The sequence below is a fragment of the Triticum aestivum genome, chromosome 3B, assembly GCF_018294505.1.
Source record: "Triticum aestivum cultivar Chinese Spring chromosome 3B, IWGSC CS RefSeq v2.1, whole genome shotgun sequence".
NCBI classification, from domain to species: Eukaryota; Viridiplantae; Streptophyta; class Magnoliopsida; order Poales; family Poaceae; genus Triticum; species Triticum aestivum.
This window is the reverse complement of record NC_057801.1, coordinates 577,621,658-577,649,158: the sequence shown is the minus strand read 5'-3', so window position 1 is coordinate 577,649,158 and position 27,501 is coordinate 577,621,658. Positions and strand designations below refer to the sequence as shown.

The 27,501-nt window shown below is 44.6% G+C and overlaps 2 protein-coding genes across 5 annotated transcripts; one reads left to right on the top strand and one right to left on the bottom strand.

Moving 5' to 3' along the window:
• Positions 1-4,382: 4,382 nt before the first annotated feature.
• On the top strand, positions 4,383-11,133 carry LOC123071025 (receptor-like serine/threonine-protein kinase SD1-8). 3 transcript variants are annotated; one of them, XM_044494485.1, is made up of 8 exons: positions 4,400-5,288; positions 5,383-5,938; positions 9,154-9,285; positions 9,366-9,538; positions 9,708-9,918; positions 9,998-10,235; positions 10,320-10,470; positions 10,555-11,133. In XM_044494485.1, the coding sequence occupies exons 1-8, from the start codon at positions 4,548-4,550 to the stop codon at positions 10,861-10,863; spliced, it is 2,511 nt and encodes an 836-aa protein (XP_044350420.1). In that variant the 5' UTR covers positions 4,400-4,547; the 3' UTR covers positions 10,864-11,133. The 3 variants fall into 3 exon arrangements, with proteins under 3 accessions (XP_044350421.1, XP_044350420.1, XP_044350419.1); XM_044494484.1 differs by having other exon boundaries at positions 4,402-5,288; positions 9,995-10,235; XM_044494486.1 differs by lacking the exon at positions 10,320-10,470 and having other exon boundaries at positions 4,383-5,288; positions 9,995-10,119.
• Positions 11,134-12,022: 889 nt separating this feature from the next.
• LOC123071026 (nodulation protein H) lies at positions 12,023-15,153 on the bottom strand. 2 transcript variants are annotated; one of them, XM_044494488.1, is made up of 7 exons: positions 15,057-15,153; positions 14,707-14,982; positions 14,266-14,513; positions 13,919-14,177; positions 12,805-12,984; positions 12,459-12,614; positions 12,023-12,375 (listed from the first exon to the last, which is right to left on the bottom strand). In XM_044494488.1, exons 2-7 carry the CDS (start codon positions 14,773-14,775, stop codon positions 12,208-12,210), a joined length of 1,080 nt encoding a protein of 359 aa, XP_044350423.1. In that variant the 5' UTR covers positions 14,776-14,982; positions 15,057-15,153; the 3' UTR covers positions 12,023-12,207. The 2 variants fall into 2 exon arrangements, with proteins under 2 accessions (XP_044350423.1, XP_044350422.1); XM_044494487.1 differs by having other exon boundaries at positions 14,707-15,079.
• Between the last annotated feature and the right edge of the window lie 12,348 nt (positions 15,154-27,501).

Genomic DNA, 27,501 nt, shown 5'->3' with positions numbered 1-27,501 from the left:
ACTGGATATGGAGTATTGGGATGAAAAAATATTTAAACGCCCAAAGGGGCGTGTTAAAGAATTTGAGGCGAGATGGTTGAAGGAAGAGACGGTCACTGAAATCGTTAAGGCATCTTGGGAGAAGGCAAATCTAGCAGGTATTGGATCCTCACTTGCTAACTGTACGAGAACAGTGCATGTCGATCTACATACTTGGGATCAGGAAACGCTAAAGGGACCAAAGGTGAGAATTAGAAAATTAAAAAAGAGTTGGAGAGACTAAGGCGTGGCCCGTTGAATACTGAATCTCGATGTCGTCAGAAGGAAATTATTGTGGTAATTGAAAATATTTTGGAGCAAGAGGAAATATTCTGGTTACAGAGAGGACGGGCAAATTGGTTGATGCACGGGGATCGTAATACATCATTTTTTTCATAATGCTGCCACAGCCAGGAAAAAAAGAAATAATATAAAGAAACTATTAGACGAGTCTGGAAACTGGTTAACGGATAAGGAATTGACAAATCACATTACTGGATATTTTACAAAGCTTTTTACATCTGAATCAAGATGTTTTATCACTTTTTCGAAGGAGAGTGTCAAACGAAATGAATGATGCTCTACTTGCCCCTTATACTGCGGAAGATGTTCGCAAGGCTTTATTCGATATTGGGGACATGAAAGCTCCAGGGTCAGATGGACTCCATGCTATCTTCTATAAAAGGTTTTGGCCCATGCTGGGGGAAGATTTAATTGAGGAGGTTCTGACAGCAATCAACACATGCACTATACCGAAGGGCTGGAATGATACGGCGATCGTGATGATTCCTAAAATTAATACACTAGAGAAGGTAACCCAATTTAGGCTGATCAGCTTATGTAATGTGCTATACAAAATAATTGCAAAAATGATGGCTTCTCGACTGAAGGTTTTTTACCTAAAATTATTAGCCCAACACGAAGTGCATTTGTACCGGGTAGATTGATAACGGATAATATTTTAGTGGCCTACGAATGATTTCACACAATCAAGAACAAAAGATAGGGTAGAGAGGGCTTGTGTGCTATAAAACTTGATATGCACAAAGCCTACGATAGAGTTGAGTGGACTTTTTTGAAGGAGATTATGTTGAAATTGGGTTTTCGTCGTGAGTGGGTTAATTTGATTATGCAATGTGTATCAACTGTAGAATACAAAGTAAGGATCAATGAAGAGGAAAGTGGGAGATTTAAGCCTACGAGAGGGTTGAGACAGGGGGACCCGCTATCACCATACCTTTTTTTGTTGGGCATAGAAGGATTGAATGCCTTGCTTGCGCATGCTGAGGAGAATGGAAACATATCAGGAGTTAAAGTCTGTAGAGATGCCCCGCTAGTCATAAATCTTCTCTTTGCGGATGACTCATTGATCTTAATGAAAGCCAACCAACATAATGTGGAAAACCTCAAATCAGCACTAGATTTATATTGTGGAGCATCGGGACAGCTGGTAAGCATTGAAAAATCCAATATATTCTTCAGCCCTAATACAAAGGTTGAGATCAGAGAACAATTGTGGACAACGCTAAATATAATGATAGAGGCTCTCACTGATAAATATTTGGGCTTGCCAGCAAATGTGGGTGTTGATAAAACAGACTGCTTTAGTTTTCTGATTGAACGTATTGTTAAGAGAATTAATGGTTGGAAGGAAAAATTACTATTTGCTGGGGGGAAAGGAGATCCTATTAAAGCCGATGATCCAAGCCATACCTACCTATGCATTGTTGGTCTTTAAAATTCCTAAAAAATTGTAAAGGACTCATTGACGCGATGGCGCATTTCTGGTGGGGAGACGAGGAGAACCAGAAGAGGATGCACTGGATGGCCTGGTGAAAAATGTGTGTACCAAAAAACCAAGGGAGAATGAGATTTCGTGACATCCACTATTTCAACCTAGCTCTGCTTGCAAAATAGGCACAACGTCTCCTTGATAATCCTGACTCCTTGTGTGCTACTATTCTGAGGGCCAAGTACTATCCTAATGGTGATTCGTTGAACTCCAAGCCAAAGCATGGTGCTTCCTTCACCTGGCAAAGCATTATGGCAGACATCACTACTCTCAAGCGAGGTTAAATTTGGCGAGTGGGGGATGGACATAACATCAATATTTGGGAAGATGCCTGGATCCCAAATTGTGCCACTAGGAAGATTGTGACCCCTAGGGGGGGCATTTTTTATCAAAAGTCGTAGATTTGATTGACCCGGTCTCCAATAATTGGGATGAGGACCTGATTAGATAAACTATGTGGACCATTGACTCACAATGGATTCTTTCAATCCCAATTTCGCGACATAATATGACAAATTTTATTGCCTGGAGTTATACAAAAAATTGTATATTTTTGGTACGGTCTGCTTACTCTGTGGAGTGGAACTATCGGTATGGGAGCAAACTAAAATATTCCAACGGGATGGGACGGAGCACACCTGACCCTATATGGTGTCAGATATGAAAGTTATCTTGTCCGGCTAAAGTCAAAAAAATTTATGGTGGACACTACATGGCGCTCTCCCATGTCGGACAACACTCACTAATAGACATATGAAGGTCTCGCCCTCTTGTCCTGCCTGCTCTCAGGGTGTAGAAGATACGAAGCACTTGTTTTTCCTATGTAGGAAAGCAAAGGAGGTTTGGAAAAGGCTAGCGTTGGATATGATTATTGAGAGAGCTTGTGAGATTGATCATGCTGGAGAGGCAACATTGGAATACCTATTACTCCTTCCAGATCAAGATCTGCGCATCATGGGGTACGAAAATGTTCGAGAAATGTTAGCTATCTCAGCTTGGTATCTATGGTGGGAAAGACGGAAATTACTGCACAAGGAATTAACTCAAAATGCAACTCAGATCTCAATGGGAATCATTGCTCTTACATATAATTTTTTAAATGCATCATCTTCAAAGGTGTCCATGAAACAGGGGGGTTGGCAATGTCCTCCTAGGGGTTTTGTGAAACTCAATGTTGTCGCCTCTTTTGACCATAACTTGCTGGAGGGTACGATGGGGGCAGTACTGAGAGACGACAAAGATAGATTTATTGCAGGAGGGAATGAAAAGATAGACTACTGCGCAGATGTTCTCATGGCGGAGGCCTTAGCCCTCAAATTTGGCCTAAATTTAGCATAAAGGGTGGGATGTAATCACCTAATCATCAACTCCGATAATTTGGAGGTGATTGAGACCATTCAGGACGGAGGACAGTCAGCGGGAGCGGCGGCGGCAATCTTCGATGATTGCTATCACTATGCTTGTGATTTTATCATGACTAAATTCAAACATTGTAATAGAGAGGCAAATAAAGTAGCACATGAACTTGCTAGATTAGCTAGATTTTTTTCGACTTCGGATTGGTTTGAGGAGCCTATGAGTGAAATTGTAACGTTTCTCATAAACAATGTATTGATTATTGCTAATGAATAAAATTTCGTTTTAATTCAAAAAAAACCAACAGAAGGGGATGCCCTTGAACACACTGTCAAGAAGATCAAAATCCAAAGAATAGCAGCGATCGGTAGCCTTACATCTTGTCATGGCGTTTAGCAAGAGAAACACAAGCATTGCATGCCTGGCAGCCGTGATGGTGGTGATGGCCACCGTGATGCTTTCTTGTGACGCGGAAAGAGGTGGATAGACAATTAAGTACTCCCTCTGTCTTGCAAAAGGTCTAATATTATGGGAATATAATCGTGTTGATTCATCTTTTTCCTTGTAGATTACTGTTTTACGGTTTATGATGTACCATGCACGCGCGACAAGTGTGTGTCTCTATGTGCTCAAACTGGTTTCACAAAAAATCCCCACTGCTTCACCGAAGAGAGTTGCTGTTGTCAGATGGACTTGGAGCCCATGGTCGTCGCCGTTGGTCGTGATTGACCGCCCGCGCTGATAATGATAGTTAAACTTTTGAATTTTCTTATCAAATTACTGTCAACGTGCTCTCACTATGTACCCGTGAAAAAAAAACATGTTCTCACTATGCGTATGAATTAATTAATTATCAAAAGATAAATGTATGGCATTTTTCCTTTTTTAAGAAAAACGTATGACATTTTGCATGTCAACCGAGAATCGGTTATGTCTCCATCCACTAGACCTAGCCGATCTATCCTATGAATACTTTCCAAGTCCCGTTTCAGTATAACCCCCCACTAAACGTATAAAGGGGTTCACTTATCGTATCCACTTTCGTTTCGTATGTATGTGCATGGGTTTCCCACCGTATACGCCGTATTTCGGGGTGCCCGACTTTGTGCTAACGAACGCACCCACGCGTCCTTGGCACGGCCCATCTAGTTTACCCAATTTGTACTGAATTCCGTTGCAGAAATCGGAGATTCTGGAGCTCCGGCGTTCTCTACTAAAGGAAGAGTCCCTGTCCAGGTTTGCAGTGAGCAGCCACTCTCCACTCCACGACGACATGCAGTAATCCTCCACCAACACCCTATCCTGCAGCTACCGTCCAGAGCGCCAGCGCGCGTGACACAATCCACACTGACGTGGTGGCACCGCTCCTTCAGATCGAGCCATGGCGTCGTTTGCTTGTTACGTCCTCCTCCCCCTCGTCCTCGCGTCCACGGCATGCCATGCCAGGGACGCCGTCACGCCGGGCCGCCCGCTCGCCGCGAACCAGACGTTGCTCTCGGTCCCCGACGGCAAGTTCGTGCTCGGCTTCTTCACGCCGCCGGGCGCCAACAACACCTACGTCGGCGTCTGGTACGGCAAGGTCTCCATCCGCACGGTGGTCTGGGTCGCCAACCGCGAGCACCCCATCCCCGGCGGCGTCGCGGACAACCACGGCGCCACGCTCTCCGTGTCCGCCACCGGCACGCTCGCCATTGCCACGGGCAACTCGACCGTCGTGTGGTCGGTCAAGCCGGCGGCCGCGGTGGCGAGCCCCGCGGCGCGGATCCTGGACAGCGGCAATCTGGTGCTCGTGGACGCGGGCGGCGGCGTGGCGTGGGAGGGGTTCGACTACCCGACCGACACGCTGCTCCCGGACATGAAGCTGGGGGTCGACTTCGTGAAGGGGCGGAACCGGACGCTGACGGCGTGGAAGAGCCCGTCGGACCCCTCGCCGGGCCCCGTGGTCATGGCGATGGTCACGTCCGGCGACCCCCAGGTGTTCATCTGGAACGGCGACGACCTGGTCTGGCGCTCCGGCCCCTGGGACGGCGTCCAGTTCACCGGCGTGCCGGACACCGTCACCTACTCCGACTTCACCTTCAGCTTCATCAACAACGCCCAGGAGGTCACGTACAGCTTCCACGTAAGAAACCCATCGCTCATGCACGCGCGCACACGTACCATATACACGTAGTACACTTCTCACTGCTCACCTGACGGCTCGGTAATTAATCAAGGTGCACAAAGAGTCGACCATATCGAAGCTGGGGCTGAACACCACGGGGAACAACGGGGTGCTGCAGCGGTCGACGTGGGTGGAGGCGGCCGGGACGTGGAACCTCTACTGGTACGCGCCCAAGGACCAGTGCGACGCGGTGTCGCCGTGCGGGCCCAACGGCGTGTGCGACACCAACAACATGCCCGTCTGCTCCTGCCTGCGCGGCTTCGTCCCCAGGTCGCCGGCGGCATGGGCGCTGCGGGACGGCCGGGACGGCTGCGTGCGGGCGACGCCGCTTGACTGCCGGAACGGCACCGACGGGTTCGTCACGCTGAGGCACGCCAAGGTGCCGGACACGGTGCGGAGCGTGGTGGACATGAGCCTCAGCCTGGAGCAATGCCGGCAGGCGTGCCTCCGGAACTGCTCCTGCACCGCCTACGCCAGCGGCAACGTCAGCGCCGACCGCCGCGCCGACGGCTCCGGCTGCGTCATGTGGAGCTCGGGGCTCACCGACCTGCGCGTCTACCCGGACTTCGGCCAGGAACTCTTCGTCCGCCTCGCCGCCGCCGATCTCGGTACGCCATACTCTACATTCTACAATACATACGCCGCGTTCCTGCATTCGTACGTACGTGGTATCTAATGTTTCGTACACAAAAACATTCCTACGTACGCACGGGTTAGAGCACATTTCACCACATTCGCATTACATAATGTTTGTTCCTATCAATGACGGATATTTGCTACGTCGTAAGTTTACAGAGAGAGTTTTTTATAGCGTTAGTTTGTCTAGCAAATGTCGTTTGGTTCCTGGGTGTATGTGCACCCGATATAGGGAAAATAACAATTAAATAAAAGGTAAAAAAAGTTAAAAAGTTTTCTAGAATAAACTTGACTTTTTTGTACTAGTATATAGTATAATTTTTCATGAATAAAAGACCACCTTGACTTCAGGGGAAAAACAAAATATATTTTACTTTTTATATACAAGTCACTATTCACATTTTTTTGGCCTAGTTTTGTTGTTGTTTTCTTTTCCCTGAAGTCAACGGGGTTTTCTCTTTTGTCGATTTTTCTTAAGTGTGCAATGAAATGTCAAGTTTATTTAAAAAAAACTTTTTAGTTTTTATTTAATTACTATTTTCATTTAGTGTTTATATACACTCAGGAACCAAACATTCCTGTCCTAGTTTGTCAGAACAAAATAGTACTTCAACCTCCAAACAAAAGCACCTACATAGATTAAAAAAAAGGACTGATTATTTATAAATTGCCTAAATTTTTTTGGGTAAGTTGATGTTTGTGCCATTGGATCAAAATCGAACGATCGATCTTCTTTCTTCAACCTCTCGTCCTCTCTTTCTCTCTGCCCGATCCAGCACCGCCACCTATCTGAACCAGTCAACCCTCAAACCCCCTATATCTGCGTCGTTGCCGGCTTCGGGTTGCTTCTGTCCAAGGCCTCCTCGACATCACTGCACCTCGCTACACTCCCCACGGCGGCGCCATCTTTGGCCTTGGGGCTGCGCCTCATCTTCTTCCCGACCCCACTTACCAGAGTTGCAAATTGAAGCAATTGTACATATGGCTATTGCGGGGAAAAGAAATGGGACTCCGCTCGTTCCTGTTAGGGATCGTGTAGATGGCGAGAGCCACTGTTGCATTTTGTTCTGTAGCCCGTCCTTTCCCTTGCATTTCTCTCTATCATGAGGCCGATCTTACGAGAAAAAGGAAACAAAAAGGCGGTGCTTAAGTTCGACAGGGACCAGACCACAGCCAGCCATTGTTCCATGAATTGGTCCCGAGTTCTTTTCCCCAAAGCAGGGCCATTCATGCACCCGAAAAAGGCGCAAGCTTTGATCTGCACAGCGCAGCAAAAAGCTCAATTATGCAAGCTAGTACGGCGGAACAGGCGCCGCCACCAAAACGAGGCTCCACGCCTCCAACCGTGCATCTCACCTGACCCAAGATCCGAAATTTCCAGTGGAACGTAGGGACGTACGCACCCTCGTGACACGTACAACATCATTGACCGCTCACTTGCATTCTCGTTTCACAAAGCTTCCGGTATACTCGTACGTAGCATATGCTCAGCTGTCGACAAATACATTTCTCTTCGGTCAGAGGCATCGCATTCGCATGTGAATGCTTGCATGCTTGGCGCTGGCAAGCGGATTGGTGACGATCGCTCTCGCAAAGGCATCTCTGCGCCCTTGCAAATCGCTCCGAATTTCCCCGATTGGGATGGCAAACCGATGCGGAATTGGGTATTCGGCCGCTCGGCTGGTTTGACCCCCGTAACATGGCGACGTTGGTCGATCGGCTTCTCAGATCAGGAGGGCGTCAAGGTCGGCCGGATGCGGCGAGAAACACACCTGATCTGTGAGGTCTCCGTCGAGCCTCGACGTGTACCCCTCTACGATCAGTGCTTTGATATGTTCTCCGTTTGATCCAACGAAGGAGACGAAACGCGAAAGGATTTCCTCTTTTCTGAAAGGAATCCAAATGCCCCTTTGTGGTGTGGCCGTGTGCCTGATTGATTTGGACGTGTGGTACTACCGCACTAGGGAAGGACCAGCGTTAGCATGGCCTTTGTAGGCCACGAGAGGCACGTGGAACGTGGCTGGAATCGTACCACCAGTTGGTAGGTGAAATTTCGCCAAGGGAGATAAAAAGCTCTAGTGATAAGATGCTCCTTGCCAGTTGAAGATGGACATGATTATTATGCAATCTCCTCTCCGTCAAAGAAAATAATTACGCACCCTCCACTCTCTGCTGCACCGTGCAGTAGATTTGGTTGGCAGTCAGGAAGCAACAAAGCTAGAATTAGTTAAACGCTTGGTCTTACGGTAGAAACTTGAGCCGCTCTCCCGAATCAGGCCAAACCCACGTCGTCGGCAGTAACGCGGCCCCCGCCGAGCGGACCGACCGCGCCATCTCAAGCTACCCACTGCCCGTACCTACTCCCTTTCAAAATAGATGACCCAACTTTATACTCCCTTCATTTCTTTTTAGTCTGCATATAAAGTTTGGTCAAAGTCAAGCTTTCCATAGTTTGACTAATTTTATATTAAAAATTATCAACATTCACAACAGGAAATCAACATTTTCAGATGCACCATGAAATGTATTTTCATATTATATAGTTTAAGTATTGTAGATGTTCATATTTTTTTAATATAAATTTGATCAAATTTTGTGTAGTTTGACTTTGACCAAAACTTATACGCGGAGTAAAAAGAAACGAAGGGAGTACTAGAGTTAGTACAAAATTGAGTCAACTATTTTGAAACGGAGGGAGTACATACTTACATAGCCACAACAAATCTGTTGGAGATCAAATCACCATAGGTGTCCGAGTCCAACACCCAGCTCCCGTTAGACAGGTTATTAATCAAAAATTCAGCCAGCAGCTGCAGCAGCGTTTTTGGGTAGGACGGGGCAGGGGCAGGGGCCACCACAACCACAAACCACAAAACGTGGTCAGGATTCAATAAGTACAGTAGCAAAAGCTAGACAACCAAATATCCAAAAGCAGCAGCAGGAGCCCGGTCAGGCATCACTTCACTTTACTCATTTGCAATTGCAAACTTAGCCCACGTGTAGCGACAGAGTTCTTGGGTATCTGAAGCTCATACTCAGGCCTCAGTTGTTGAAGCAAGACGTGCGACATTTTTGCATATGACATCTTTGGGATACTCATAAAAACATCTGTTCCTCCAAAATTCCAGATGAACGTGTCTTAAGACATATGCATCCCCAAACTAACCGTTTATGGTTTACCACACAGGTATAACAAGTAAATCCAAGAAGAAACACGTGATAATCGCAGTCGTCGCCTGCATCTCCGCGCTGGCATTCCTTTTAGCGCTCGCTGGTGTTTTCTTCTGGACAAGAGGGAAGAAGAAGGCAAGAAAAACAGGTAGCATCCAGATCCAATAGACTTCCAACTGAACTAATACATGACGTTTCTGAATGTTATTCTGATTCTTATGTCTCCAGGATCTAGTAAATGGAGCGGCGGTTCACGCAGCACTCCCCGCCAGTATGATGGAAGTAGTCACAATGATGACTTGGAACTGCCGATATTTGATCTGGGGACAATCGCAGCTGCCACTGATGGTTTCTCCATCGATAACAAACTCGGCGAGGGTGGCTTTGGACCGGTGTATAAGGTTAGCACTTTATATATGGCAAATCTATACAGTGCATATGGATGAAACAATAAGCAACATCAAGAACAAAAATTAATTCAAAAGGTACAACAAAATCATTCTAAATAACTATGGCAATTTGAAAACTCTGGTCTGCTGAAGTTCGAAAGTATCTCCTTCAAAATTACAGGGTAAGCTTGAGGATGGACAGGAAATAGCTGTCAAGACACTCTCAAAAACATCCGTACAGGGTCTCGATGAGTTCAAGAATGAGGTTATGTTAATAGCTAAACTCCAGCACCGGAACCTTGTCCGGCTTCTTGGCTATAGCATTAGTGGACAAGAAAGGCTACTTATCTATGAATATATGGAAAATAAGAGCCTGGATTACTTCCTATTTGGTAACCTCTCAACCTTTCACTTTATGACCTCAAATATTGGCTGACAAAATTACCAACATGTGTTTGCATATTTCAGCAGAAAAATCCAACAGTATCCAACTTGATTGGCAAGTGCGATACTCTATCATAGAAGGCATTGCTCGAGGATTACTGTATCTCCACCAGGACTCAAGATACAGAATCATCCATAGAGACATGAAGGCAAGTAATGTTCTTCTAGACAAGGAGATGACTCCCAAAATTTCTGACTTTGGCATGGCAAGAATGTTTGGCAGTGAAGAGACAGAAATCAATACGTGTAAAGTCGTTGGCACATAGTAAGTATGATAACTGGGAAAACAATCTTTGATTATACAAATGAGTTTCCCAACATTAATCATGTTGATGTGGCTATTCTGTAGTGGCTACATGGCTCCAGAGTATGCAATGGATGGAGTCTTCTCAGTCAAATCAGATGTATTTAGTTTTGGAGTATTACTGCTGGAAATAATAAGTGGTAGAAGAAACAGAGGGGTGTATTCCTACTCAAATCACCTAAATCTTCTAGGACATGTGAGAATATAGTCATCCAACACATACAGCCTGTGTTTCTCAGTTAAATTTCAAAATAACTTGGTCACGTTTTTCATTGTGCAGGCATGGAGCTTATGGAACGAAGGGAAAGGCGTAGAATTAGCAGATGAAACCATGAATGGCTCGTTCAACTCAGATCAAGTACTCAAATGCACCAGAGTGGGGCTCCTGTGTGTGCAAGAGAACCCAGATGATCGTCCATTGATGTCCCAAGTGCTTATGATGTTAGCTGCTACAGATACTGCCACATTGCCAACTCCTAAGCAGCCTGGTTTTGCAGCTAGAAGAATTCAAATGGAAACAGAGACGTCATCAAGTAAACCAGACAGCAGCATATTCAACAGTGCGACCGTTACCATTGAAGGTCGATAGGAAGCTAGGCTGCTTATTGAACTTACCGGGGGTTCTGTATTATAGAATGAAATTAGTACATTACTATTTTCTTTATCACTTGCACATCTGAGCAAAAGGGACTAGTGCTATTTTGAATAATAGCACATACTAGAATGAAGATTGCTTCAGCTCAGCAGAAATTTTAGATTGTGGTGGTCATTGTTGACAAGTAACAACAGAAACTAGGAAGGTTCTGTTATCTGGTAATATTTTGAAGTCACAAATCAGAATGAAGGTTACGTCCGCTCAGCAGTTATTTTGAAGTGTGGTGATCATCATTGAAAGTAACAGAAAAAAAAAGGTTCTGCTAACAGGAGATATATTTTAAAGCACCTCACATCATTAATATTCCATGTCTCAAACTCTCAATTCCTAGAATATTTTTCTTATCTTTATTTTATTTTTGGAATAAAAGAGACGAGGGTTTTTTCTAGAACCATCAGCATATTGTTTCAGCTAGGTGGGAACCCAATTATTTTCCTCAGGATTTTCTGGAATGAAATTAGGGAACAAAGTAAATAGATTAGATGGATTTAAATAGAATTTCTATCTCCTGTTCTAAATTCACAAACAAATCACAGCTAAAGCAAAATTAGGCATCAGCACCTATGCAATGTTGGATTAATAGTCATTGCAGTATATCAAGTTCTGACACTAAACTGAGCACTCAAATAACTTCGAATAGTACTTAAGTATGTACTTGGAAATCATAACGGTGTATTTTCCCATCTTATGTCCTGAAATCATGAACATCTAATATCCCAAAATGAATTAACTACCTTAGATCATCAATAGGTTCTTGGACTATGTTTCCCCATTTATCAGTTACAGCCGTCAAATCTACAGCGCATGAGCTTTGTGAGTCAAATAATGAATAGTGACGTGATACCTAAACAAAATGATTATGATAATGAATAGTGAAGTGATACCTAAACATTGTCATACAGTAATAATGAATAGTCCTAAACAAAATGTAATCATCAACCATTTATATACTCTGATCTAAGGAAGAGGTTTTTGGTGTAAGATGATCATAACTTTGTATGCTCTACTTTGCGATCCATGTCCTGGAGACTACAAGCTTAAACTGAGCAAAAAAAGCCTTTTATCTAAATTAAAAAACTTTGTATGGTAGCTATTAATTTAATCAGCTAATTTATATATATGTTAGGACGTCAAATGGAAACCAAATGAGCCCTTTGGATTAGCACATAATGGACACAAGTGCCAACTTTGGCTTACTCTGCTAGCTATGGCAGGGGCGAAAGAAGGGGCCAAAAGAATGAAACTCACTACAACATTATTTACACCTAGCTAATCTGGTCATCTTCGGCCGTTCAAGAAGCTCTCGTATTGAGTCCCATTCAAAGTATTAGAAACATCAGTCCAATTATCAATATGATCACGCAATCGTTTAGTATGGATTTTCACATGCCGACTGGATAGCTTCATCTTTGGCAATTTCAGAAAATCCAGCACATCTGTGAGCTTCTGAAAGAAAGCAAAATAGATGTTATCAAGAGAAATAAATGTTGATTAATTCCCAAACATGAATATAGTGCAAGGGGCCTCACAGTGCGATTGCTGACCACATCCTCGTAGTACAGAACAATACTCCGGATCTTCTTGAAACTCACTAAACCATCAGCTGCCAACTTATCAGACCTCTTTAGTTCAGCAATCAACGATTTTGTGTCTATTGTTGGCTTATACTGAGCAAGAACATCAGCCTGCAGAGAGGAAAAATGGAGGACTTTTTTATTTTGCGGCACATCCACAATAGTACAGAAGATACAGTAGTTAAAGGTGCGCTAAGATGTAGGGGGTAATCCTTGATTTGTGATACCAAAAGTTGCAGACATAAAATAAAATTTATCACACTGTGGGCTGTGAGTAAGATCAAGGGGAAAAAAGGTGAACCTGGCCTCTGTGATGCACATGAGCTTTGTGAGTTCCACTTAGTTGCTTCGTATTTCTATCATAATCGTTTGCCAATATGGAGACATATCGCTGCAGAAGGTTTCTTCTTAAAAGGAAAATTAAAGACACACCCCTTCGGTTGAAATATTCAGCTATCTCTTGATGATGTTTCATCAGACCCTGTAATTCCACAAAACAAATCGTATCAAAACAAGTAAATCAGGCCAGCTAACATTATTGGAAGAGATGCACCACATTAAATAATTATAGTACAGAAAATAATTCTTGTGAACAAATCAAAGGAAAAACGATTTACAACGAATCTTAGATCTCCTCAAAGACAAAAGTACAAAGAGAGCATTGAGATAAATTATCATATCTGTTTAAGTGAGAATATATACCCAGGGGTTTTATACCCTCCCCCCGACCCACCCACACACCATGTTCTTGCCTCTAGTGTACAGCTTCTTATGTGAGGGCTATATTGTGCATCTTCAGCGTATAAGGTATACATTTTGTGTACACCATATAAATAGAAAAATTATATACAAGGGCCTACCCTACAGTTTTTGGTAAAAAAATGAATGGGGCCCCCTTTTGTGGAATGGACACATTTAATAGGTAGCTAATCTAAACAAGGCTGATAATTCAAACATACAAGATTAAAAATGGGGGAAAAGTATTGCAATGGCGAGAAGAAGAGGTTTTAGTACTTGGCTGCCCTTATCATTACGATGGTTATGGTATTTTCGCAGGTTATTTCCATGAAATCATGGTATCGTTAACACTTTCTGGCAAGCTGACTTCTTATGTTATGAATATGTTTTAAAGAGAAAGTTTGCAATGGTTATGGAGCAGTGCATCAACTATGATTACATTCATTACTTCTCAAATATCAGATAGTGTATGATACTGCTGCAGTGCTCCAAACGCTGACCGACCATTCTTCAGGGTGATCTCCCCAAAGTTAAGGGTCACACAGCTATTTACAGGACATATAATTCAGCAACAAAATGACGTTCTTCAAAATTTAATTTGACGAGCAAGTCTTATCTATTTATTTTCACCTTAGTGGAATAACTAATCTAACAGTAAACTAATGGCAAAAGATTACCTGATTGAGCATCCATTTCAACCCCACAGCAGCCGTGCACTCATTTTTAGCGGCACTGCTGACCCAGTCGAGATTGTACAATTTATCGAGTGTTTGTGTGATGGCCGTGACATTGCTACGCCTGTCTTTGACAGAGAAAATCTCTCCATTGGAGCTAATATTCTCGTGGCTATTCAACAAGGTTTCAAACCATCCACTTCCCGACCTCTGCATCGACAAGATAGCAAAGAATCTAACTGGTGTGCATGCACATTCTTTCCTAACAAAGAAACAAACAGAAGAATAAGTTACTCACCAGCCTTAAAACGCAAAATCAGATGCCCAAGTGTATCTATCTATCTCCATACCTACTATAAGTATTGGGTGTGGGGAAGTGCACCAAAGGGATCTCGGTCTCTGGAATTCCGGGGTGGTGGCAAGGTTGCTCCCGTTCTTTCTCTATCATGTTGGTCTGCCTGAGCCCGAAAAGCATCCCATTTTGCTTCAGAGATAAGGAGAATATGTATACACCTACAAGGGTGGCCAGGGCCAATATGGCAACCCATGACGCGAGCGGATACCTTCTTGTAGGCTTTGTGCTCACGCTGGTTGTATCCTGCATTTGAAAGAGTTAATGGCACGAAACGGAGGATAGAAGTCAAATAATTGATCCATGGCAGTCGCAGATGAAAAAAAATCGAGGTGTACATGAGCTGATTCCAGTTTGGGCATATGCTGACAACAATCTAAAAAAACAGATACTGTAACAAAACAAGAGGGGGAGGGGGGGAGAATTGGATTGGCCTGACCTTGGCGGCGCCGAAATCCTCCACGGGCAGCGCCACGGAGCTATCGTGCTCTCTCCCTACCCCCTCCATCGGGCAGCAGCATCAAACATCAACGCACCGCCGGCTCAAATACAAACCGAGAAATCCCACCCAACCTCGGCGGAGTCTCCTCCCCAGGCCGACCAACAACGGAGAAATCAGGCTCGGTTGGAGGGGGGAGGGACCCGGAAGGAACGCGAGAGGAGGCGGCACGGCGGTCGGGCGGGTTATGAGGAGGAGGCGGCGGGGTGTTCGCATCTGGGGGAGAGAAAGGAGGAGGGGTTAGGCACCGTACCGGTGGAAGAGAGAAGGGAAGAGCCGAGAGCGAGCACCTAGTGCGTGTCCATTCTGGGGTTATGTTCGTTCTGGTGTAGCTTATGGTCCGGGTTTGCTTTGTCTAATCTCGCGCCCCAACGCGGGGTTCGTTTGGGTCGGCCGTTGCCGCTCCCTCGGGGAAGGAAAGGAATCAGCTGCGCGTCGTCACCGGGGTCCCGCGCGTACACAGCCGTTCCCCAACGCGTGCCAGGCTCATCTCCGGTTTGGCGCTCGCGTCCGCGTCGGAAGGCGGGGTGCAGAGTCGTTGGCTGTGTGCCCCACACAATGGCCCTGGCCGCATTGTTTTTTCTCTCCCACTACGTGTCCGTCCGCCCGCCGACGTCTCGCCGACACAGCCACCGGCAAGGAGCAAGAAAAAAGAACAGTCCACGTTGGCAGATGGGGCAACAAAACATCATGGAGGAGAAAACGATGGTGATTTTAACTTTTTAATAATATAACAATATAAAGACACCAAAGAGCATTTTCAAACTTTTTTTACATGCATTTCAATCTAATTAATATCAGGAGTTTCTCTTTTTTTTTTGAGAGAAAGCAAAGCTTTATAGATCAACGATGTTCGGTCATATGCCCGACACGCAAGAAGCCACTTTGGGCGGTACAATAGTATCCCACTCGACAGACATGTTCGGTGGGCAATTACAACCAATTTGTGCTAACTCATGAGCAACCGTACTCATAGTTCGTCTACAAGCAGTTACACTCCATTTGAAAAACCACAACTTTAGCTGGAACTTTGTATCTTCAATAATTGCTGCATACGGTGAAAAATCTACTTGATGGGCATCCATTGCCTCGGCCAGCAACTCAGAGTCCGTCTCAAAGGTGGCCCGGACAACTCCCATATCAGTCGCTGTGGTCACCGCCGCCGCCAAAGCATTGACTTCAGAACCGAAGGCATCAAAAACCTGATCTTGCCGGCCTGCTCGGGCAATGAGGACAGCTCCAGAGCCGTCCCGAGCCAGTACGCCCCATCCGCTGAAGGAATTACCCGGTGAGAAAGCACCATCCAGGTTAAACTTTATGGTGTCATCGGCCGACGGTTGCCACTTCCCGGGAGATTGTTTTGGCGTACCTGGTAGGTAGAGCTGCTCATATTCCAGTGCATCACAGCGAGCTCGCCTCACTTCCCGGGAGTTTCCCTTTGATATTAGGGGGGAGGGGTGATCTTTACCCCTACTTAACCGGTATACTTTGAGGATTATTTTTTCTAAGAAAGGGGTTCCCCTCTTCCACCCATCATGAATAAATCCATAGCATACAAATGTCATGAGGCGCTCGGAGCATCACTAATCGCAGCTCTGTTTTAGGACACATAAACGTGCTTGAAGTAAAATTTAGACCAGCAAAAATTGAGTTTTTGGGCATCAATTTTTTTGCATCTCCAACAGCTGCCTTAAAATAGGGCACCGCATCTCCAAGATCAGCCGCATGGCACATTTTTTCTATGCTCGAAGGAACGGTCATGTCTCTTCACGCATTTGGCAAAATGCGAAGACATAATTCCATATACATTCTAAACCAGCGTCGAAAGTATCGCTCTAGATACACTGGATTTAGACAAAAGTAGTTGTGCATCAATTGATTGTGAGCCTCTTGTCGGTCCCTCCGCAAGAACTCACGGTCGAAAACATAACCACCATACTTAGGCCTCTTGTTGACGCACATCGTCAAGATCAACACGATATCATCCTCTTCGGTCATGTCAAATTCCTCGTCCCGATGAGGAATCACTCAATGGAGAGGATGAATCAATTGTACTCATCTACAAGCTACTCACATTTGTGCACAACAAAAAACCGAGCAAGGACTTTTTACCTTGTAGGCAATTGCTCGAACACCTCTAGCCCATGAACGGCTAGTCCACCCGCCACAACACCGCAGACTGCCACCTCATCGGAGAGAGCCCAGCTCAGGACCGTTGGCCCAGGGGCCGTCATGGCCAAATTTGGAGCACCATAGCCCCGAGCCGAAGGAAATATGCCCTAGAGGCAATAATAAAGTTATTATTTATTTCCTTAATTCATGATAAATGTTTATTATTCACGCTATAATTGTATTAACTGGAAACTTAGTACATGTATGAATACATAGACAAAACATATAGTCCCTAGTATGCCTCTACTTGACTAGCTCGTTAATTAAAGATGGTTATGTTCCCTAACCATAGACATGTGTTGTCATTTGATGAACGGGATCACATCATTAGGAGAATGATGTGATGGACATGACCCATCCGTTAGCTTAGCATTATGATCATGTCAGTTTCATTGCTACTGTTTTCTTCATGACTTATACAAATTCCTCGGACTATGAGATTATGCAACTCCCGAATACCGGAGGAACACTTTGTGTGCTACCAAACGTCACAACGTAAAAGGGTGATTATAAAGGTGCACTACAGGTGTCTCCAAAGGTGTTTGTTGGGTTGGCATAGATCGAGATTAGGATTTTTCACTCTGTGTTTCAGAGAGGTATCTCTGGGCCCTCTCGGTAATACTCATCACTATAAGCCTTGCAAGGATTGTGACTAATGAGTTAGTTGCGGGATGAAGTATTATGGAACGAGTAAAGAGACTTGCCGGTAACGAGATTGAACTAGGCATGATGATATCGACGATCGAATCTCGGGCAAGTAACATACCGATGACAAAAGGAACAACGTATGTTGTTATGCGGTTTGACCGATAAAGATCTTCGTAGAATATGTAGGAACCAATATGAGCATCCATGTTCCGTTGTTGGTTATTGACCGGAGACGTGTCTCGGTCATGTCTACATAGTTCTCGAACCCGTAGGTTCCGCACGCTTAACTTTCGATGATGATTGGTATTATGGGTTTATGTGATATGATGTACCGAAGGTTGTTCGGAGTCCCGGATATGATCATGGACATGACGAGCAGTCTTGAAATGGTCGAGTTATAAAGATTGATATATTGGACGACTATATTCGGACACCGAAGTTTTCCGGAGAAGTTTCGGATAAAACCGGAGTGTCAGAGGGTTATCGGAACCCCCGGGGGAACTAGTGGGCCTCGATGGGCCTTAGTGGAGAGAGAGGGGCGGCCAGGGCAGGCCGCGCGCCCCCTCCCCTTAAGTCCGAATAGGATAAGGAAGGGGGGCGACACCCCCCTTTCCTTCCCCCTCTCCCTCTCCTTCCTTCCCCCTCTTCCCCTCTTGGTGGAATCCTACTAGGACTAGTAGTCCTAGTAGGACTCCCCTCTTGGGGCGCGCCTACAGGGGCCGGCCGGCCTCCCCCCTTGCTCCTTTATATACGGGGGCAGGGGGCACCCTAAAACACACAAGTTGATTGTTTAGCCATGTGCGGTGCCCCCCTTCACAGATTTCCACCTCAGTTATATCGTCGTAGTGCTTAGGCGAAGCCCTGCGCCGGTAACTTCATCGTCACCGCCACCACGCCATCGTGCTGATGAAACTCTCCCTCGACCTCAGCTTGATCTAGAGTTTGTGGGACGTCACCGAGCTGAACGTGTGCAGATCGCGGAGGTGCCGTACCTTCGGTGCTAGGATCGGTCGGATCGTGAAGACGTACGACTACATCAATTGCATTGTCATAACGCTTCCGCTTTCGGTCTACGAGGGTACGTAGACAACACTCTCCCCTCTCGTTGCTATGCATCACCTAGAGATAGATCGTGTGTGATCATAGGAATTTTTTTGAAATTACTGCGTTCCCCAACAGTGGCATCTGAGCCATGTCTATGCGTAGATGTTATATGCACGAGTAGAACACAAAGAGTTGTGGGCGATAATAGTCATACTGCTTACCAACATGTCATACTTTGATTCAACTGTATTGTTGGATGAAGCGGCTCAGACCGACATTACACGTACGCTTTCGCGAGATTGGTTCTACCGACGTGCTTCGCACACAGGTGGCTGGTGAGTGTCTGTTTCTCCAACTTTAGTTGAATCGAGTGTGGCTACGCCGGGTCCTTGTTGAAGGTTAAAACAACACACTTGACGAAAAATCATTGTGGTTTTGATGCGTAGGTAAGAACGGTTCTCGCTAGAAGCCCGTAGCAGCCACGTAAAACTTGCAACAACAAAGTAGATGACGTCTAACTTGTTTTTGCGGGGCTTGTTGTGATGTGATGTGGTCAAGGCATGATGTGATATAAATTGTTGTATGAGATGATCATGTTTTGTAACAAAGTTATCGGCAACTGGCAGGAGCCGTATGGTTGTCGCTTTATTGTATGCAATGCAATCACCATGTAATTGGTTTACTTTATCACTAAGCGGTAGCAATAGTCGTAGTAACAATAGTTGGCGAGACGACAACTGTGCTACGATGGAGATCAAGGTGTCACGGCGGTGACGATGGAGATCATGACGATGCTTCAATGATGGAGATCATGAGCACAAGATGATGATGGCCATATCATGTCACATATTTTGATTGCATGTGATGTTTATCCTTTATGCATCTTATTTTGCTTAGTACGGCGGTAGCATTATAAGATGATCCATTACTAAATTTCAAGGTATAAGTGTTCTCCCTGAGTATACACCATTTGCTACAGTTCATCGTGCCGAGACACCACGTGATGATCGGGTGTGATAAGCTCTATGTTCACATACAACGGGTGCAAGCCAGTTTTGCACACGCAGAATACTCGGGTTAAACTTGACGATACTAGCATATGCCGATATGGCCTCAGAACACTGAGACCGAAAGGTCGAGCGTGAATCATATAGTAGATATGATCAACATAGTGATGTTCACCTTTGAAAACTACTCCATCTCACGTGATGATCAGACATGGTTTAGTTGATTTGGATCATGTGATCACTTAGATGATTAGAGGGATGTCTATCTAAGTGGGAGTTCTTAAGTAATATGATTAATTGAACTTTAATTTATCATGAACTTTGTACCTGATAGTATTTTGTATGTCTATGTTGTTGTGGATCAATGGCCCGTGCTACCGTTCCTTTAAATTTTAATGTGTTCCTAAAGAAAGCTATGATGATGGTGGCAACTACACGGACTGGGTTCGTAACTTGAGGATTATCCTCATTGCTGCACAAAAGAATTACGTCCTAGAAGCACCGCTGGGTGCCAGGCCTGTTGCAGATGCTACTAATGATGTTAAGAACATCTGGCAGAGCAAAGCTGATGACTACTCGATAGTTCAGTGTGCCATGCTTTACGGCTTAGAATCGGGACTTCAAAGACGTTTTGAACGTCATGGAGCATATGAGATGTTCCAGGAGTTGAAGTTAATATTTCAAGCAAATGCCTGAGTTAAGAGATATGAAGTCTCCAACAACTTCTACAGCTGCAAAATGGAGGAGAATAGTTCTGTCAGTGAACACATACTCAGAATGTCTGGGTACCATAACCACTTGACTCATCTGGGAGTTGATCTTCCAGTTGATTGTGTCATTGACAGAGTTCTTCAATCACTGCCACCAAGCTACAAAGGCTTCGTGATCAACTATATTATGCAAGGGATGAACAAGACTATTCCCGAGCTCTTCACGATGCTAAAGGCTGCGGAGGTAGAAATCAAAAAGGAGCATCAAGTGTTGATGGTCAATAATACCACTAGTTTCAAGAAAAAGGGCAAAGGGAAGAAGGGGAACTTCAAGAAAAACAGCAAAAATGTTGCTGCTCAAGAGAAGAAACCCATGTCTGGACCTAAGCCTGAAACTGAGTGCTTCTACTGCAAAGGGACTGGTCACTGGAAGCGGAACTGCCCCAAGTATTTGGCGCATAAGAAGGATGGCAAAGTGAAAGGTATATTTGATATACATGTTATTGATGTGTACTTAACTAATACTCGCAATAGCGCCTGGGTATTTGATACTGGTTCGGTTGCTCATATTTGCAACTTGAAACATGGGCTACGGATTAAGCGAAGATTGTCTAAGGATGAGGTGATGATGCGCGTGGAAAATGGTTCCAAAGTCGATGTGATCGCGGCCGGCACTCTACCTCTATATCTACCTTCCAGATTAGTTTTAGACTTGAATAATTGTTATTTGGTGCCAGCGTTGAGAATGAACATTATATCTGGATCTTGTTTAATGTGAGACGGTTATTCATTTAAATTAGAGAATAATGGTTGTTCTATTTATATGAGTAATATCTTTTATGGTCATGCACCCTTGATGAGTGGTCTATTTTTATTGAATCTCGATAGTAGTGATACACATATTCATAGTATTGAAACCAAAAGATACAAGTTTAACAATGATAGTGCAACTTATTTGTGGCACTACGTTTGGGTCATATCAGTGTAAAGCGCATGAAGAAACTCCATGCTGATGGACTTTTGGAATCACTTGATTATGAATCACTTGGTGCTTGCGAATCGTGCCTTATGGGCAAGATGACTAAACTCTGTTCTTCGGAACAATGGAACGAGCTACTGACTTGTTGGAAATAATACATACCGAAGTATGCGGTCCAATGAGTATGGAGGCTCGTGGTGGGTATCATTTTTTCTTACCTTCACAGATGATTTGAGTAGATATGGTTATATCTACTTAATGAAACATAAGTCTGAAACATTTGAAAAGTTCAAAGAATTTCAGAGTGAAGTGGAAAATCATTGTAATAAGAAAATAAAGTTTCTACGATCTGATTGTGGAGGAGAATATTTGAGTTACGAGTTTGGTCTTCATTTGAAACAACATGGGATAGTTTCACAATTGATGCCACCTGGAACACCACAGCGAAATGGTGTGTCCGGACGTCGTAACCGTACTTTATTAGATATGGTGCGATCTATGATGTCTCTTACTGATTTACCGCTATAATTTTGGGGTTATGCTTTAGAGACGGCTACATTCACTTTAAATAGGGCACCATCAAAATCCGTTGAGACGACACCTTATGAACTGTGGTTTTGGCAAGAAACCAAAGTTGTCGTTTCTTAAAGTTTGGGGCGGCGATGCTTATGTGAAAAAGCTTCAACCTGATAAGCTCGAACCCAAATTGGAGAAGTGCATATTCATAGGATACCCAAAGGAAAATGTTGGGTACACCTTCTATCACAGATCCGAAGGCAAGACATTTGTTGCTAAGAATGGATCCTTTCTAGAGAAGGAGTTTCTCTCGAAAGAAGTGAGTGGGAGGAAAGTAGAACTTGATGAGGTAGTTGTACCTTCTTCCTTATTGGAAGTTAGTTTATCACAGAAATCAGTTCCCATGATTCCTACACCAATTAGTGAGGAAGCTAATGATGATGATCATGAAGCTTCAGATCAAGTTACTACGAACCTCGTAGATCTTCCAAAGTAAGATCCGCACCAGAGTGGTACGGTAATCCTGTTCTAGAAGTCATGTTACTAGACCATGATGAACCTAAGAACTATGAGGAAGCGATGATGAGCCCAGATTCCGCGAAATGGCTTGAGGCCATGAAATCTAAGTTGGGATCCATGTATGAGAACAAAGTGTGGACTTTGGTGGACTTGCCCGATGATCGGCAAGCCATAGAAAATAAATGGATCTTTAAGAAGACTGACGCACATGGTAATCTTACTATTTACAAAGCTCGACTTGTTGCAAAAGGTTTTCGACAAGTTCAAGGAGTTTACTATGATGATACTTTCCCACCCGTAGCGATGCTTAAGTCCGTCTGAATCATGTTAGCGATTGCCACATTTTATGATTATGAAATTTGGCAGATGGATGTCAAAACTGCATTCCTGAATGGATTTCTGGAAGTAGAGTTGTATATGATGCAACCAGAAGGTTTTGTCGATCCAAAGGGTGCTAACAAAGTGTGCAAGCTCCAGCGATCCATGGACTGGTGCAAGCCTCTCGGAGTTGGAATAAACATTTTGATAGTGTGATCAAAGCATATGGTTTTATACAGATTTTTGGAGAAGCCTATATTTACAAGAAAGTGAGTGGGAGCTCTGTAGCATTTCTGATATTATATGTGGATGACATATTGTTGATTGGAAATGATATAGAATTTCTCGATAGCATAAAGGGATACCTGCATAAGAATTTTTCTATGAAAGACCTTGGAGAAGTTGCTTACATATTGGGCATCAAGATCTATAGAGATAGATCAAGACGCTTAATTGGACTTTCACAAAGCACATACCTTGATAAAGTTTTGAAGAAGTTCAAAATGGATCAGTCAAAGAAAGGGTTTTTGCCTGTATTACAAGGTGTGAAGTTGAGTCAGACTCAATGCCCGACCACTGCAGAAGATAGAGAGAAAACGAAAGTCACTCCCTATGCTTCAGCCATAGGTTCTATCATATATGCAATGCTGTGTACCAGACCTGATGTATGTCTTGCTATAAGCATAGCAGGGAGGTACCAAAGTAATCTCGGAATGGAGCACTGGACAGCGGCCAAGAACATCTTGAAATACCTGAAAAGGACTAAGGATATGTTTCTCATTTATGGAGGTGAAAAAGAGCTTGTCCTAAACGGTTACGTCGATGCAAGCTTTGACACTAATCCGGATGACTCTAAGTCGCAAACCGGATCCCATTTTTATTGAATGGAGGAGCTGTCAGTTGGTGCAGTTCTAAGCAGAGCGTCGTGGCGGGATCTACGTGTGAACCAAAGTACATTGCTGCTTCAGAAGCAGTGAATGAAGGAGTTTGGATGAAGGAGTTCATATCCGATCTAGGTGTCATACCTAGTGCATCGGGTCCAATGAAAATCTTTTGTGACAATACTGGTGCAATTGCCTTTGCAAAGGAATCCAGATTTCACAAGAGAACCAAGCACATCAAGAGACGCTTCAATTCCATCCGTCATCAAGTGTCGGAGGGGGACATAGAGATTTGCAAGATACACACAGATTTGAATGTTGCAAGCTCGTTGACTAAGCCTCTTCCACGAGCAAAACATGACCAGCACCAAAGCTCCATGGGTGTTAGAATCATTATTATGTAATCTAGATTATTGACTCTAGTGCAAGTGGGAGACTGAAGGAAATATGCCCTAGAGGCAATAATAAAGTTATTATTTATTTCCTTAATTCATGATAAATGTTTATTATTCATGTTATAATTGTATGAAAACCGGAAACTTAGTACATGTGTGAATACATAGACAAAACATATAATCCCTAGTATGCCTCTACTTGACTAGCTCGTTAATCAAAGATGGTTATGTTTGTTGGAAATATGCCCTAGAGGCAATAATAAAAGCATTATTATTATATTTCCTTGTTCATGATAATTGTCTTTTATTCATGCTATAATTGTATTATCCGGAAATCATAATACACGTGTGAATACATAGACCATAACATGTCCCTAGTGAGCCTCTAGTTGACTAGCTCGTTGGTCAACAAATAGTCATGGTTTCCTGACTATGGACATTAGATGTCATTCACAACGGGATCACATCATTAGGAGAATGATGTGATGGACAAGACCCAATCCTAAGCATAGCACAAGATCGTGTAGTTCGTTTTGCTACAGCTTTTTCAATGTCAAGTATCTCTTCCTTAGACCATGAGATCGTGTAACTCCCGGATACCGTAGGAGTGCTTTGGGTGTACCAAACGTCACAACGTAACTGGGTGACTATAAAGGTGCACTACAGGTATCTCCGAAAGTGTCTGTTGGGTTGACACGGATCGAGACTGGGATTTGTCACTCCGTATGACGGAGAGGTATCTCTGGGCCCACTCGGTAATGCATCATCATAATGAGCTCAAAGTGACCAAGTGTTTGGTCAAGGGATCATGCATTACGGTACGAGTAAAGTGACTTGCCGGTAACGAGACTGAACGAGGTATAGGGATACCGACGATCGAGTCTCGGGCATGTAATGTACCGAATGACAAAGGGAATTGTATACGGGGTTGTTCGAATCCTCGACATCGTGGTTCATCCGATGAGATCATCGAGGAGCATGTGGGAGCCAACATGGGTATCCAGATCCCGCTGTTGGTTATTGCCCGAGAGCCGTCTCGGTCATGTCTACGTGTCTCCCGAACCCGTAGGGTCTACACACTTAAGGTTCGGTGATGCTAGGGTTGTATGAATATGAGTATGCAGTACACCGAATGTTGTTCGGAGTCCCGGATGAGATCCCGGACGTCACGAGGAGTTTTGGAATGGTCCGGAGGTAAAGAATTATATATAGGAAGTGGTATTTCGGCCATCGGGAAAGTTTCGCGGTCACCCGGTATTGTACCGGGACCACCGGAAGGGTCCCGGGGGTCCACCGGGTGGGGCCACCCATCCCGGAGGGCCCCATGGGCTGAAGTGGGAGGGGATCCAGCCCATAGTGGGCTGGTGCGCCCCCCTAGGCCCACCCCCTGCGCCTAGGGTTGAAACCCTAGGGTGGGGGGGCGCACCACATGCCTTGGGGGGCACTCCTCCCCCCTTGGCCGCCGCCCCCTTGGGAGATTGAATCTCCCAAGGCCGGCGCCCCCCCTGGGGGCCTATATAAAGGGAGGTGGGAGAGGGGCAGCCGCACCCTGAAGTCCTGGCGCCCCCTCCCCCTGCTACACCTCTTCCTCCTCCGTCGCGTGCTTGGCGAAGCCCTGCCGGAGTGCTCCTGTTCCACCACCACCATGCCGTTGTGCTGCTGCTGGAGCCATCATCATCAACCTCTCCTTCCCCCTTGCTGGATCAAGAAGGAGGAGACGTCACATGCACCGTACGTGTGTTGAACGCAGAGGTGCCGTCCTTCGGCGCTAGGATCTCCGATGATCTGAATCAGGGCGAGTACGACTCCATCATCACCGCTCCATCTAACGCTTCCGTACGCGATCTACAAGTGGTATGTAGATGCAAACTCACTCCCTTGACTCGTTGCTTAGATGAACTCATAGATGGATCTTGGTGAAATCGTAGGAAAATTTTTAATTTTCTGCAACGTTCCCCAACAGTGGCATCATGAGCTAGGTCTATGCGTAGTTCTCTATTGCACGAGTAGAACACAATTTAGTTGTGGGCGTAGATCTTGTCAACTTGCTTGCCGCTACTAGTCTTATCTTGCTTCAGCGGTATTGTGGGATGAAGCGGCCTGGACCAACCTTACACGTACGCTTACGTGAGACCGGTTCCACCGACTAACATGCACTAGTTGCATAAGGTGGCTGGCGGGTGTCTGTCTCTCCCACTTTAGTTGAAGCGGATTCGATGAAAAGGGTCCTTATGAAGGGTAAATAGAAGTTGACAAAATCACGTTGTGGTTATTCGTAGGTAAGAAAACGTTCTTGCTAGAACCCAATTACAGCCACGTAAAAGATGCAACAACAATTAGAGGACGTCTAACTTGTTTTTGCAGCAATTGTCATGTGATGTGATATGGCCAGAAATTGTGATGAATGATGAATGATATATTGTGATGTATGAGATCATGTTCTTGTAATAGGAATCACGACTTGCATGTCGATGAGTATGACAACCGGCAGGAGCCATAGGAGTTGTCTTTATTTTTGTATGACCTGCGTGTCATTGAAGAACGCCATGTAAATTACTTTACTTTGTTGCTAAACGCGTTAGCCATAGAAGTAGAAGTAGTCGTTGGCGTGACAACTTCATGAAGACACGATGATGGAGATCATGATGATGGAGATCATGGTGTCATGCCGGTGACAAAGATGATCATGGAGCACCGAAGATGGAGATCGAAGGAGCTATATGATATTGGCCATATCATGTCACTATTATATAATTGCATGTGATGTTTATTATGTTTATGCATCTTGTTTACTTAGAACGACGGTAGTAAATAAGATGATCCCTTACAAAACTTTCAAGAAGTGTTCTCCCCTAACTGGGCACCGTTGCTAAAGTTCGTCGTTTCGAAGCACCACATGATGATCGGGTGTGATAGATCCTTACGTTCACATACAATGGGTGTAAGACAGTTTTACACATGCAAAACACTTAGGGTTAACTTGACGAGCCTAGCATGTACAGACATGGCCTCGGAACACGGAGACCGAAAGGTCGAACACGAGTCGTATGGAAGATACGATCAACATGAGAATGTTCACCGATGATGACTAGTCCGTCTCACGTGATGATCGGACACGACCTAGTCGACTCGGATCGTGTAACACTTAGATGACTAGAGGGATGTCTAATCTGAGTGGGAGTTCATTAAAATAATTTGATTAGATGAACTTAATTATCATGAACTTAGTCTAAAACTTTTTGCATAATATGTCTTGTAGATCAAATGGCCAACGCTCATGTCAACATGTACTTCAACGCGTTCCTAGAGAAAACCAAGCTGAAAGATGATGGCAGCAACTATACGGACTGGGTCCGGAACCTGAGGATCATCCTCATAGCTGCCAGGAAACAATATGTCCTAGAAGGACCGCTAGGTGACGCTCCCATCCCAGAGAACCAAGACATTATGAATGATTGGCAGTCTCGTGCTGATGATTACTCCTTCGTTCAGTGCGGCATGCTTTACAGCTTAGAACCGGGGCTCCAAAAGCGTTTTGAGCAACAC